Source organism: Falco rusticolus, chromosome 8, assembly GCF_015220075.1.
Source record: "Falco rusticolus isolate bFalRus1 chromosome 8, bFalRus1.pri, whole genome shotgun sequence".
In the NCBI taxonomy this organism is placed as follows: domain Eukaryota; kingdom Metazoa; phylum Chordata; class Aves; order Falconiformes; family Falconidae; genus Falco; species Falco rusticolus.
The window spans coordinates 20,303,934-20,318,950 of record NC_051194.1 but is presented as its reverse complement, the minus strand read 5'-3'; the positions used below and the strand labels follow the sequence as shown (position 1 = coordinate 20,318,950).

At 46.5% G+C, this 15,017-nt stretch overlaps 1 protein-coding gene across 2 annotated transcripts; it reads right to left on the bottom strand.

Annotated features, from left to right (window-relative positions):
- Positions 1 to 1,054: 1,054 nt before the first annotated feature.
- Positions 1,055 to 14,980, bottom strand: HDAC3 (histone deacetylase 3). Of its 2 annotated transcripts, XR_005105630.1 has the most exons (16): positions 14,869 to 14,980; positions 14,520 to 14,602; positions 9,657 to 9,799; positions 8,234 to 8,315; positions 7,378 to 7,434; positions 7,227 to 7,282; positions 5,034 to 5,167; positions 4,676 to 4,756; positions 4,514 to 4,587; positions 4,214 to 4,278; positions 3,772 to 3,861; positions 3,596 to 3,654; positions 3,139 to 3,218; positions 2,597 to 2,754; positions 1,459 to 2,311; positions 1,055 to 1,375 (listed from the first exon to the last, which is right to left on the bottom strand). XR_005105630.1 is itself a non-coding variant. In XM_037396380.1 (15 exons), the coding sequence occupies exons 1-15, from the start codon at positions 14,921 to 14,923 to the stop codon at positions 2,242 to 2,244; spliced, it is 1,287 nt and encodes a 428-aa protein (XP_037252277.1). In that variant the 5' UTR covers positions 14,924 to 14,980; the 3' UTR covers positions 1,055 to 2,241. The 2 variants fall into 2 exon arrangements, 1 of the variants encoding a protein (XP_037252277.1); XM_037396380.1 differs by having other exon boundaries at positions 1,055 to 2,311.
- Between the last annotated feature and the right edge of the window lie 37 nt (positions 14,981 to 15,017).

Genomic DNA, 15,017 nt, shown 5'->3' with positions numbered 1-15,017 from the left:
TCCAGCTAGTCAATGGAGCAGCATTTTCTGTCTTCTACTTTGTAAAGAACATTTTATGGGCTACAGAATACTAGAAACAAATACAGCTGACCAAAGAGGGGTCAGAGTAAGGTCCACCTAGCCCAGTGTCCACTCTGCCGTGGCCAAATAATAAATGTAGGAATGGTACAAGCACAGAGTAAGTACACAACAGTGTTTCTCCAGAGCATGCACCCAGTCACCCACAATTTGCACCCAGGAGTGTCTTTGTATTAACAAACCTGAAATTCCATCCCCCATTCCAATCCCTTTTGGAAGCCACGTTCATGGCCACATTAAAAAGCTTGTATGGCTCAACTAGATGTGTGCAAAGCGACCTCTTCCTTTTGGGTTGACCCCTTGGTAGTTTCATTTGATGCTCCTTTAATATGTAACAGTTGGAGAAACTGTGTTCAACACTCCTGATTCTATAAACCTTACGGCTTCTTTCTTTCCCAGCTCAGTTCTCTCCCCAGCTGATGGATCCTCATCCATGGAGTTATTCCTCATATAGGAGCTGTGCTATACCTTTGATCACCACTCTCCACACCTAGTCTAATTCTACCGTAACTTATTTCTCTGGGCACCTAGCAGGAGTAACATTGACTTACTGTCTGCTTCACACTGGAGTTACATGAACTAAAAACCAGTCACCAACAAGGCCTTTAGGAAAGTGAGACTGCAAAGAGCAGGCTCTTACAGAAACTGCAACTCAAAGAAACCACGGTATTTAAAACAAATGCAGGTTAAGGTTTTTGAATCAGCTCTGCAGCTTCCTGCAAAGCTTTTACTGGACTCACAGGCAGAAGCAAGAGTGTCCACCAGCCCACCTGCCCTGTTGTGAGGCAATTCAGGGTACTCTCCTCATTGTGCACTGATGTTGAAAACTCACCAGCATATACTCTGAGGAGCTGAATGCCCTCCATTCAGACGGCAGAGGATGCTACCCTGCCAGGGATGATAAGCATGTTCTCAGTCCTTGGGAGTACAGGAGCCAAAAAGGTGTGAGTATTAAACAGACGAACAACAGAACAGGTCAGGTAAGAAAAATACTGCCTCTTCATTTAATGTTTAAAGACATCAGTAAACAAACAGAACAGTACAGACAGTCAGAGGCTAAACCCCTCCCGCCTCCCCAAATGGCACACTCCAAACCATGACAGGTACCAGGTGATAACTGGAGGAGGAGCAGCAAAGTCTGGGATTTGAGAGACAGCTGAGAGAAATCTGCTGTGTGAGGGCAAGATGACAGGACTTGGGAGGAAGCAGCTTCCCTCAACCACGAGCAGAGCGATGTCTCCTGGGCACAGTCAAGAGGGAATGGCTTCCACTCCGAGCAAGCAGTCTCAATCTCTTGCTAACACATAGAAGGACCATGTGTGAACTTGGAAAACACAGCTGGAAGCTATATTAGAGGTGCAAGACACACTATTTACTGACCTTGGCAGCCAAACCTCTGTTCCACAGTGATTTTAGCCTCTTGAAGAATAAAGAAAACAGGGAAGTTAGGTCCAACTTGGCAAAGTGTTTGCAGTACTCTTGTGAACGCAAAACTGAGTAGTGGGGGGAAAGAACAAGACTATGCTTTGCATACATTCTTCCATCCTGCTCCATCAAGATGCTCCCTGCTCCAGGGACATTCCTGACTGCTATCCCACAACTGGCCTTGTCTTCTCGAGTAGTTTTTCTTGAGCTGTGGAGCATCAGATGGTTAGAAGAGACATCAGGAAGCAACTCTCAGTGCAGGCTTCAGAGGGCAGTTGACTGGGTACCTGAGTGGAGGGCCAGGGAGAGCAGGATGTATCAGGTGTTGCTGCTGAAGAGAGGCAGAGATTGTAGGCACAACTGCTCCAGCTCCCACCTTGCTGGCAGAAGCCTGCACAGGAGTTACAGGTGAACAAACCAGCACAGGTCAGCCTCTGAAGGCAGCTGCACAGCTGCCAGCCAGTGCACAGCACAGATTTGAGCGCTACTTCCAATTTCCATTTCCCAGAGTTGGAACCCAGCTGGAACCATGACACGTGGTGGAAAGCAAGGAACACATTTTACTGCTCTCTGCCTCTCCAAGTAGTAGAAGCCTGCAGTGGTGTTGTTTCTGCTGCCACCACATGCAATCAGATACGAAGGGAGGGCTAAGTGGCTCCTGCATGGCCCAGTTACCTGCTCCAAGCACCCATGTCCAATGTGGGACCCCCCACAGTCCAGAGCCCCACACCAGAGCCCTCAGATCTCAACGTCACTCTCTTTGTCGTTATCGTGGTCACCATCATAAAACTCGTTGGCAGCTTCTGGCCTGGGGGAAAGACAATCACCATCAGTGAGAAGAGCCCTGGCACCCTCATGGCCAGAGAAGAACGCCTAGGTCACACCGCTAGTCAGAAGATGCCCTGCAATCAAACACCCCATGAACTATTACGTGAGGAGACCACACATTTCTAGAGAGGCGCTCCCTGGATAAAACCAGACTCAGAAGTGACTTGGTATCTGTTCTAGGAAACAGATGGTCTCTAGTATATGATCTGCCCATCCTGGCAGGGACAGAAACTGAAGCCCGTTTCTCCAGAACAAGATCTGGTACCTGCTGTAGTTTTCCTCAGAGCCTCTTTCCTCTGGATCAGGCTCATCAGTGCGATCGTAGCTGAGCAAGTCAGAAGGGACATCATGGATCTGCACACTGGGAGCATGGTTCAGCATTTTCAGATTCTCAAATATCGTCTGCCTGATCTGATCCAAGTACTACATGGAAAAAACAGAGGGATCGCCACAGTGAGATCTGGCAGTCTACATAGAGTTACAACTGTTAGCACTGCTACCTGCCTGCATCATCTATGTGGTGGCTATGAGAAACAAGTTTGTGCAAAAAGCTATTTATCAGAGCAGAGGAGGTAGGAGAGTTCATTCCATCAATGAAACTCACACAGAAACCAGTAAAACAATGCAGCAAGGTTCTCAAATGCTATGAGACTGACACCCCAGAGGAAAGGTTCTGCTTTCTTTTGCCAGTTTTCTGCCCCGCAAGAATTCCTTGCCTGCACTCTACTTCGTTTCACAGGAGAGAGCATCAACCACAGGGTTTTGGAAGTACATTGGTGATACTGTAATAAGGCTGCAAGCACTCACCTGCCTGGAGTTCTGATTTTCAATCCTTGTACTGACGTCAGGATGAAGGGTGAAGTCTGGAGCAAAGTATTCAAAGTACTCTGTAATGGAATGAGCCAGAGTTACAGCAGAGAGACGAGGGAGCCAGCCCAGATTGCTCTGCAGAGCAGAGCTTGCTCTCTCACCACGCTAGAAGTGACCAGACCCTAAAAAACAGAGTGATGTACATCTCTGCAACCACAGGGAATTATATGAAACAGGGCAAGCAAAACTAACGCTCACGTCACTGAATAGAAAATGATCCAAATGAAATGATACATGACACAGTAAGAGTGTGTCTGCCCAGCAAAGTCTACAAGTGGGTGGCAGGAGAGGACTAAGGCCATCTCTAAGATCAGAAATAGAAGTGTTAATCCTTCAGTTGATATAACAAATACTTTAGCTCAGCTAATGAGGAAAAAATGGAATTCCAACTTACCGCTGTACGGGAGCTCTTCGCTAATTGCTTCATCTACAAGCAATGATGTTTCGTAAGTCCTGAAAACATGGAATAAGATGAGCTCAGTCCAGAGAAAATCACACAGTGCACGCAGGGACAAAGCCCACAGGCAACTGCTGAGTCAGTGACGTTCAACAAGCAGAGAAGAGACTCACCAGCATCGTGCCACGTTGCGGACTGTGTAACCACCTCCTCCCAGTACCAGCAAGGGGATGTTGAAGCTCTTAACATACTCCACACACTCTCTAGAAACCCCAAACAAAAAAATGCCAAAGCTGTTAACTGCAGCACACATTCATGTGTCAGAAACGCTGCTGTGCGCTCAAGCACCACCATGGCTGGATACACCTGGAGTTCAGGGCTTCCACCAAGGGAGCCAGAACAACATGCTACTCTGTGAACCACCTGCTCTGCAGTGCCTTGTACAAAGCTCATTCTGAGATCTCCTCCTGTCACACAAGTGTTAAAAAACCCAAAAAATTGCTGGTGCTGCTGAAGGCCAAAGCTCAAGCCTCACAGCAGAGGAGACATTAGAGCCCTTCAGACTAAAGGATGGTCTTTCAACAAACTGCTCTGCCCCAGCCCCGCTGTACTTACCCATGTCCTCTTATACTGAGGTTAAAACAACCCAAACGGTCACAACCGAGAGAATCAGCACCACACTGGGGAAGAGAAAAAGAACGGCTGAATTTCTGACACTGAGGCACTGCTTTCCAGACATGTATCAGTGTCCCCCCACCCCTGGCCATCCTCATTCACCAGAGGGTACAGACAGCAGCTCAGCTAGGACACACCAACCCCGATTCCCCGGGAACAGAAGGTAACATGTTGATAGCAGCCCCCTCCAACCTACAGCCTCTGAAAGGGATGGACATACGCAGAGGCTTGCTTTCTTACCTGCAGTACTATGCAGGTGGGCTGATAGTAATCTACCACCTGGTTAATGACTGGCTGGAAGAGGTGTTTATAACCTTTGGAGAGAAAGGCAGATTTGTCATGGCTCTGGAGCAGGAGGACTAGCAAATGCCTGGGCAAGGGGAAATGCCATGCAACACCTACTTTGGTCATCAATGCCATCTCGTAGAGGCACGTTGAGACAGTAGTAACGACCGCTCTCTGCACCAACTTCATACATGTCACCTGGCCAGGGAAAGACAGGAGAATCACAACAGCTCTGAGACTTCAGAGGTGTGGAAAGGCCAAATCTGGTCTGGGTTGAGATCTCTTAACCTAGCTAGGATCCCTTTTTCTTACAAATAACTACACTCCTGTTACCCTCTAGTTGATTTTCCAAGCCCTTTCTTCACCATTTCTCCCTGAAGCTTTGATTTCATGATTTCACACTTTTACACTCCAGCAGAGCTTTCAAAGGATTCTGAAGCAAGGCCAGGTTCACACTACAAGGGAAAATACATACCTGTACCAGGAAAGAAATAGTTCCCATATTTGTGAAAGGACACTGTCATGACACGGTCCGTCAAGTAGAAAGCCTCCTGCACACCATCTCCATGATGGATATCAATATCAATGTACAGAACGCGTGGATGATACCTGTTGAATATATGAGGAAAACCAGCATTAGTGTCTGCACCATACCCAACCTCACTATCCCCCACATGCCTCAGTATCACCTGGTGCTCTGAAAACCACCACTGACACCTACCTGCAAGTCCACTTGCCAAAAGAACTTGCCTGTCCCATCTGAGGCATATCAAATAGTTTAGATATGAGGCATTCATATACACTCAAACACACTCCACAACTAAAACATTTTCTTCTGATGTGCTTGAAATAGATACTAGAATAAAGTTTTAGATAGGGCCAGAAATGTCTTTGAAAGCACATGATGAAGGTAACCTATTTTAACCACCCAGGGTGTTAGAAAATTGGGGGGTTTGTTTCCTCTACAAACATGCCATTAATCTTTAAGAGCTCCAACTATTTTTAATCATATCAGGAAATGAAAGGTAAGCTAGCCAAGGAGGAGGTAGGAAAACTTACTTCCTTCATGTGCCAGAGTACTGGCAGCACTGTCCCAGCTGGCTAGCACCAAAACCACCAGCCTGGACTAAATTTACTGGAGAAGTCTGCTGGGTCACAGAGACAGAGGGTAAAGAAGGGGATATCATCACAAGTAAATTCACTGGGGTAATGATCAAAGTTCATGTGCTGTTGAGCACTGGAGACATGGCCCTAAGCTACCCCTGTCTGCCAGGCCCTAGAGCTGTCTGGGTGGCTGGAGAGAACTCCTCCAGCTTTTCATAGGGAAATACAGCATCTGGTAAATCTCCAAAGAACGGGGGATCTGGCATCCATGCTGAAACCCTAGGGGACTAGGGAGGGACCTGAAAAGCAAAACAGCATCGAAACAGAGAAGAGGAGGACGTGGTTTGTGCCATCTGACTTGGAACCATGGCTTTAAGCGTGTCTGCAGCAACCTGATCAAACTGGTTGAAGATACTGACCCATGCTGATTAGTAGACCAGTACTTTGCCTCAGTCTCTGAAGAGAGACAAACTATTTTAAAACAGTCCAGATTATTAATCCTGCAGACAAATGACTGCAAGGAAAAAAAGGGGATGTGTACATGCAGCCCTTGCACACTGGTAAATGGAGAAAGTGATTGTCTAAGAGTTAGAGGCACCACAGTACTCCCATGGTAGGAAGAAATCTCAAGTATGCAGCCACCTGCTGCAGAAACGGTTTCTGAAAACAGGAAATAAAAGAATAGGGACATATTAAAATCTCTCATGAGGGGTTACTGGGCTGTATTTGAAGCCTCTGGCATATGGGACTCATGCAAGACGACATGACGGCATGTGCAGAGATACACAATGAAGACCTGAGGTTCCAAACACAGAGCAGGGAAGACTGGCAGAGGGAAAGGAAGTACAAGAAACCCCAGTAAATCCTGTAAATCTGACTTTGAGAGTGCGTAAGCTTGCCACCAGTCATGAAACTGTTGTGCAGTCAGCCACAAACCTTTTTATAATTTCATAACATCTTGTCTCAGATTCAGTGACAAGGCAGGCATGTGAGAATACAAAAAAAAAAAAAAATGCCCAACCCCAAAACCGATCCAAAAAACGGAAGGTATTTCTGTAACTCTTCCTTCCAATCTGAATTTATTTTTCATTTTCTAAAAAGAAAAAAATTATGTCTCTCTTCTACTCAAAGAAAAGTGTCCTTTGATCATCCATGTGTTGTTCAAATTCTGTTCTTAAGCCACTCAAGCAAATCAGGAAAGATTCGAGTCATTTAACTGTTTCCAGTGAGCCATAGTTTGTATTTACTTACAAAAGGCTCACTGTGGCAAAAACACCGAGTCTCAGAAGACCCTGAAATTAATATTTCACAGATGGATGAGAAATGGAGTTGAAGAACTCTTCTGTATCCCTTAAGCTGCATGCAACAAACTGGAATCAGATAATGCAATTCTCAAGTCCCCCTTCTTGTGCCTGAAGAGGAGGCCAGGACAAAAATCTAGTTGTTGGCTTTCCCAGACTCTAAAATGGCAAACAAAGCAGGGGAAACAGACAGAGAGAACAGAAGCAGCAGAGGGAAATCACACGCCAGTCAGGACAGTACTGCATTTGCTCCATGCCCTTACTTGAGCAGCTCCAGGATGCCAATAACTATGTCGTTAACGTAACAAAACCCAGAAGCCTGTAAGACAGAGAAAACCAACCAGATTAGAATGAGATCAACACAAGAGCCTGGGCCTCAAAAAGACAGAGGAATGCACAGATTTGCCTCATTACCTCAAACTTTTTGGCATGATGCAGGCCCCCTGCCCAGTTTATTGCAATATCACAGATCTAAGAAAGTAAAGATAAGTTAAAGGTGACAACATAGTAACAACAACCTTGCACCCACTTCCTCGCTGCACCCACTTCAACCTGGCCAGTGCTGTGGCCCACAAACACCCTTCTAGCCTTTCCTTCTCCTACGGAGGCCTTTCCAAAGCTCCATCTTGGTTGTTAGCCCAGACAACAGTTTTGGTTACATTAGGCCCATACTGGATTAGTCCTGTGCTTTATATTCTCCATTAGATCAGAAAAGATTACCTCCCACTACCACTGCCTCCCCTCCAGCCAGCAGCAGGCAGAGCACCTGGCATATACACTTTGTTCCTGCACTTGTTCTTTACACCCATTAGACCCTTCTCAGGTCTCTAAAAGACTCAAATCTTTGTACTTTTTTTTTTTAATATATATATATACTCTCCCAAGGGACCCTTCTCTTCAGACCTTCTGCATGGTCTTATTCAGTGCATTTCCATAGCACAGACCTAGCAGCACTCTCGAGGTCTCCCAGCAGCCAGTTTCACTGAAGACCCCAGGTTTGTTCTACAGCACTAAGAGCAGTTTGTGATTTTAGTATGTGCAGCATTAGTATCCTCTGACTCCTTCTGGATTAAACATCTACTAAATGGTTGCCTCCGACAGGACAGGAATGGTCTCAAGCTTAACAGTCCTACAGCACTAGGTATTTATGCCCCAACACAGCAGTGCTTGTTATGCTGTTTTACAAAACAAATCCATGAGGTTCTCCTTAAATTGAAAACCAGTTGGCTTATTCCTGTGTTTCAAAAGATAAGTGCATCAGCTCAGTTACCTTGTTGTTCAGCTGTGTTGCTCCCTGCAGGGAGGCCCCAGTATAGCGAGAGCAGAATTCAAAGAGGCCTGGAAACACTGGACTGAAAAAGAAACCACGATTCAAACACAGAACATAATCTCATTCCTCCCTGTTTCTCCAGAACAAAGCCAGGAATAAAACTGTCCAGGGACATTACCTGAGCAAGATCAAAACTCATTCTCTGTGAAAGAGTTAATTTGGGATCATTCTGACCCTGCTTGTAACACACCAAGTACCAGCAGGCGAGCAATTTGGCTGCAAACACAATGGGAAACTCAGTGAATTTGATAAAGATTGCCAAAGCTTCCAAGCTTGCCCTGAAAAGGCTCCCCTGCTCACAGTGTCTGCCAGCATCTGCCTTGCTGACATGTGCCCAGAGCCAGGACATGATGTGAGACACTGCATCAGGAGAGGAGAGGACTGCTCTGCTCCTGCACTACCTCCTCCCTGGCTGTATCTGGAAGATCCCAGCCACAGGGCTTCCACACGCATGCTGTACTGCAACCGGAGATGAATGCTGCTCTTAAGACAGTGCTAAGGTCTGATCCATCCCACCACGCAGAGCCAGCCCAGGCACTGGGAGAGTACAGAAACACAGGACATGGAGCCCCTGTGGCACCAGCTTGCACAGCTTAAAAGACCATGGGGTTTTATTTCCCCTTTCAGTTCTGAGAAGACGATGGTTTCTGATCATCAGAACAGCAAGGTTAGAGAACAGTCTTCTGATTCTCAGCCTGTATTTTAAAAACCAGGCTATACTAATATCCTTCTATGGATTACACTGCTCTCTAGCTAACATAACTCCTCCCCTCCTAGTACTTACAGCTTTCCCCTCCACAGAATACATAAGAACAATTTACTCTCTTGATAGCCCTTGTAATCCTCAACCAGAGAAGGCATATTGCTATTTCCTCAGTCACCCACAGAGCCCTTCCACCCATTTCTTTCAAGTTTCATCTCTCACAAGCATTAAAGACTGGAATTGAATATTCTCAACAAGATCTCATGTAGTTTTGTACAGAAGCATGAGTATCTCCTTGGTTCTACTGGAAAATCAGGCTCTCAACACTGTATTGAATTTAACATGCACGCTAAAATGACAGGCAATTAAGATACTTAGCATGTTCAAGAACTGCAGCACTGCAAGAACAAGTGGAGATACAGTCTCTAACCTAACAAGCTTACAGCCTAAACACAGATCTAAAAAGGAAGACTGCAGCATCTAAAGAGAAGGGAAAGGAATCAAGGAGGTTCCGGTAATCTGATAAACACAGGAGGGACATGCACCTTGTTCTGGTTAAAAACAATAAGAAATGGGACACTCTAAAAGAGCTCTCTGGACACTAGCAATGCAGGAGCACCCCTTCTGACTGTGGGTTCACAGGAAACACAGAGCACTCACCAGTCATCACCCACGTTGAAGGCATTGAGGCTCTTGGTAAATCCCTGCATGTTGTTGGGACTTACTCTCTGCAGAAAGTCTATGTAGTCCTCGGAGTGGAATCGGCACATGTCATGCTGGGATGCCTGGTATGGTTTGAAAACCTTCAAGAGAAAAAGGCAAGACTTATTTCCCACCTAAACTTGCATTTGCTTTGGCTCTAAGAAATCTCCAGCTAATTGACAAACAACATGCACGAGGTATAGAAAGAAAATGTTCCAATTCATTGGCTTCCTGATATTCATGTTCATTTAAATTCAATATTGCTCCATGAAGTCTGCTTTCCTACTGATTTTTCTTTCAGCCATAAACCCATTTCCTGCTTCTTATAACTGCAGCTCTTACCACATTCTCTGATGCCTGCCTTCCCCCACTGCACACCCCCCTTCCTTGGGCAAGCTAGCAAAATAAAACAGCTGAGTTCAAACCACAGCTTTTTCTTTACTGGGGGGAACTACTCCCTTATCAGTCACCAGCATTCATACAATTTTAAGATCTTGATACAGCGGTGGTTTCCCTCTGTCAGATTTGCCTGTAATAGGCCGATAGGTTCAAATTTATTTAGAGAAAGCTCACAGACAGATGGAAGAATTGCATAAGCTTTGTTTCCTTCAGAAAGCCAGCAAAAAAATGGTCAGGGAACTGGATGGATTCAAATTAAAGATCTTGTGACAATACAGGTTTGCCAGTTTGGCACTTAACACACATACCTCTATATTTAGGAAGTTAAAAATTAACACCATATACATGGCAAGATGAAATTACAGTTACACTGAAATCAATATGAGAACTTTTTTGTGTTTCTCAATTTTCTTAATTAAAGCATGCACTTTATAGAAAAAGTGGAACACAAAAAAAAATAGTAACATGCACAGGCTTGTCTCCAAAGGGAAAATTTATCAGGGCAACTGCACCAACGTGCCCATTTCCTGGGCTAAGCAGGAAATGTGTTAATTTTCAGAAACACAATATACCCTAACAAACCCATCATCTCCTTTCCTGAACTGGTCTGCATGTGGTCTGGCGTTTTCCACACGGATGCGTGGGTTTTGGTGTTTCTCAGAGGCTACTGTCTCTGACAACTCGAACAAGGAGGATGAGACAACTGACAAGCACGAGCCATCAGTGCAGCTGCTAAGGGTGAAGGCAAAGCCTATTCCCCACAGGGGCTCTGCACAGTATCTCCCAGGAATCCAGACGATTGACTAAAATCAAACAAGACCAAAACCAACACTGAAGCAGCAGCTCGCACCACAGAAATAGCTCTCACTGGATATCCTGAGGCTCTCTTGGACAACAAAATGTAGGGATGTGATTCAAAACTTAGAAAGAGAAGGAGCGGTGGGGAAGACCAAAAGCTTCAAGACAGACTCAGCTGCTGTCAGAAGAAACCTGCCTCCTTCCACCCTTCACCCTGCTCCCAGCAATCCCATCCACCTCCCTAAGCAAGCTCTGGCACTCAGCCCCCCCTCTGTTAGCTGCCTTGTTTAGCCAACTCTGTAGAAAACTCTCCTGGTTTTGCTGAGTTAGTGGGTTGTGTCAGGGATCCAACAGCTTCCAGACACAGCCAAGAAAGGCAGAGGGAAGATGCAGTGGAGGAGCAGGGAAGGTGAGCAGCAGGACAACCCTTCCTCTTTCAGCAACGCCGAGTCTTGGTTCACCATGCGCTTGTGCACCACAGCCACAGACAAGCTGGGAAAGGTGTGAAGAGACAAACCCTGCCTGACAGGACGGTGACCTCTTATTTGGAGGCGGTAGAGAGGGCAGATAATGATGTAGCCACAGTGCAGTTAACAGGACTTTTTATAGTCACAACTGGCCATAATTCCCACTTTTATTTGCCCATCACTTTACCAGTCTCACTGACTGTTCAGGATGAAGTTTCCTCTGTGGTTTTCAGCTTCATGATGGCATCTAGTGGAAAATATAACCTCTACAGAAGGGTTTCAAGACTGAAAACGTGGCAGAGTGTACAGCTCTGCCTAATTCAGACATAGTAATAGAAGTGTTACATCAGAATATGCTTTTTGCTGTTTCTGCAAGAAAAGTGCCAACTAAGGAAATTATTCATAGAGGTTCATACATTTACAGTAAAAATCTGAAAGACAGCTTCTGCAAAGATTCCACGCACCCCAAGTATACTCCAGCTGCATCCCCCTGCGAGTGCAACAGCAGGTCACTGAGGCTGCATGTGATTTTACTAGGGAATTATATTAATTACACAGGGAAGCTTTTCTAATGTTTAGACGTATCACATTAATTTTATATATTGCATCAAGGAACTGTTCCACTGTTCTGTTTTAGTACCTTCCTTTAAAAACTGACATTGTGCTTTAGTTTTGGGACAGCTTATTTTCTATTTACTTTCAGTCAATTTGCAAGTCTCTCACCACAGAAGCAGATACGGTGGCAGTGCAAGAGCTTAATGTTGAACCCATGCCAAACACCAGGCACTTGTACAGTGCTAGGGATAAAGACACAGTTGTGCAGCACCGATGGGCAGCTACAAAGTAGCCAAGACCTAGCTTTTCCCTCTGCCCCACTTGCATTGGTTTGGCTGTTCAGTCTCTGCCCTAAAAAATAAAAAGCAGGAAAACTGTAATGCTGCCAAACTTCCAAGATTGTTGCACCTTGTCCTGCCCATATAGTGGAGAAGACACTAAACATGCCACAATTAAAACCACTGGTCTAATACTTCTCTTTTGCTCACAGTGATACAACTTTGATTTTAACATTGCCCGATTCTCAAGCGCTTGAGAAGTGACCTTTAAGAAAGGCTTTTTTGGTATCACAAAACCTAAATATTTAGTCTTTGAGGGTGTAGTGGAAGTTTTGCTTAATGTCTAATGGTTGTGTTGAGGGAACTTGGGAAGCTAATGACAGTCTGGAGAAGTGCCTGATCTAGCTGGAGAGGGACTGGAATTCACACGTTTCTGTCCGACAGCTCTGCACAATTGCCATGTTTTCACACCAACTTATGATTTATCCCTAAAGCATACTGCAGATGTGAAAACATCACTTAGACAAGTTGATTACACTTTCTTCTCCACAGCCTCAAAACAATCCCAACTGTTATCAGTTCCTTGCAATCACCAACCCACAACTGAGTTCCTAATCATTTTGAGAGCACACACCTCACAATAACCTCCAGAGTCATCCAGTTCAGGTTCATGAGCAACAGGAGAAGCGGCTGGTTGACAGAGCATCACAAGGAGCAGAGCCCAGTTGTAGAACGGGGTGGAACACACATGGCATGCATGAGCATGAAGAGGAAGGACAGGGGAAAGTCCTAACACTCCCTGCAGGTCACAACAATGATGGTTTTGTGCCCTTCTTTCACCTCCCCTCCCTGTCTGCTAGCTATGCACAATGATGCCTGTGACAGAAGCGCGCTTCACCTCTTTTAACAAGGCAATTCCCAAGAAAAGACACTGTAAATGCGTGTTTGTATGCCCACATATGTACATACATAAATACATACATATATGTACATAAAACCAGAATGCCTGGAGCTGTAGCCTACACTTTCATTCTGGGTTGGGGCCCTTCTTCAGGACACATCAAACAAATCACAGGCTGTGGAGACAACAGGCTGCAGCTACACCCAGCCTCTGGATCAGATAGCACCACCTGGAGCCATGCCAGTCAGCCTAGGAATTAAATTGCTCAAAAGTCCGAAACCATTCAGAAGCAACCCTGCTGCAACAAAAGCAAGACTAAACCAACAAAAATGAGTTGCACCATAATGATCAGCAGCTGCAGGTAGCATGTTCTGCCCATCAAAATGGGCAAAGACCATCTCAAAAAGGGGCAGAATTATGGAAGACCTTTACCATTCCTACCTTGATCTTGTATCATGAGGCACTGTTATATGCCCTGTACTCCTGAGAGCTTTTCATTTGCTCTGTGCCACAAGACCAGGCAGAAAAGTGAACAAGGATTCTAGGGAAAGGAGCTTGGTTCAATCCTGCTTACACCAAGTAAAATAAATATACTTCAGAAGAAGGTTACCACATGTTTGGTGATATTCCATTACCCAAAACCTAGTTCATTTCTTGAAAGATAAGATTTAAGTTTTCTTTTTGATTATCGCTACACGCTGATCATGTTTTATCAGGTTTACATAGGCTAAATTTCCAGAAAAGAAAATTTAACAGTAAGAACTGGAGTGCACTGGACTAGGTTGTTTGAACTGGTTGAGCAACAAAGGTTTTGAAAAGCAGGTTGGACAATGACTGATCAGGTATGAGATAGGATTAGTAAACCCTGTTAAAGCATCAAGGTGAATGAGCAAGCCTCTTGAGGCATTTTTTTTTTTTTTAGCTTTACTACTCTACGATCACACAGTCCGCAATGGTCACTGGGTCCTTCCTACAAGTGGCTACAGACATCGAAATTTCATGCATGGTCCCCAGTGGTCCTGCTGCTGTAAGCACAGGTTTGAACAAGACACTGCCAATTAGCAATGGTGCTTTTCAAACCGGCCATGGGTGGTGTGGTAGGGTCTCAGGCAGATAAGAATGCCCGAGACTGCTCTAGGCCTTGTCTGCAACAACTTTGTTATCTGCTGTGCCAAAAGTGGAGCTGAAGGAGAGGCAGCAATGCAAGAAAGCTGTTGAGAACCTACTAACACAGGCCAAGTCTTAACGTGGAGGCCACAACTGAAGCCTGCAGTGAAGCGCACAGCTCTCTGGCACCTTTCATTTGTGCCAAGGCCTAAAACCCCCACCCTGGCAGCGGCTCGCCTGAAGCCACCAGCTGCAGCTGCTCTTCCCCCACCGCCTGGCAGGGGGACCGCCGCCGGGCCCCAGAAGTGCCGCTTACTATCATCTTCTTGTAGAGCCCGTAGTGCAGGACCAGGCTGTGGGTCAGGGCCAGGCGATGCGGCTTCATGGGGTGCCCCGCTCCTGGAAGGGAAACGGCACGGAGTCACCCGGGGGAGCAACACCAGCCGCCCCCCCCCGCCTCGCCCCCCCGAGGACGGGCCCAGCGTGGGGCCGTGACGGGACCGCCGACCCCCCCTACCAGGCCCGCTCGGCCCCGCGGCGGCGTGAGGGGACCGGCCCCACGCCGCTCCGGCCAGCCAGGGCCGGGCTAGGCAGTACACCCGCCTCGAGCCGTGCCCGGCCCCTCCGCCGCCGCCCCGGTTCTCCTCCAGCCCCGCAGCCCGCACCGTAGTGGAAGTTGCCCACGTCCGGGTCGTAAAAGTAGGCCACGGTCTTCGCCATGGCGGAGATGCCGGGACCCGCCGCCGCGCGCTCCCGCTTACGTCATCACGCCGCGACGGCGCCGTGAGCTCACACCCGCCTGCGCGCCGGTCGG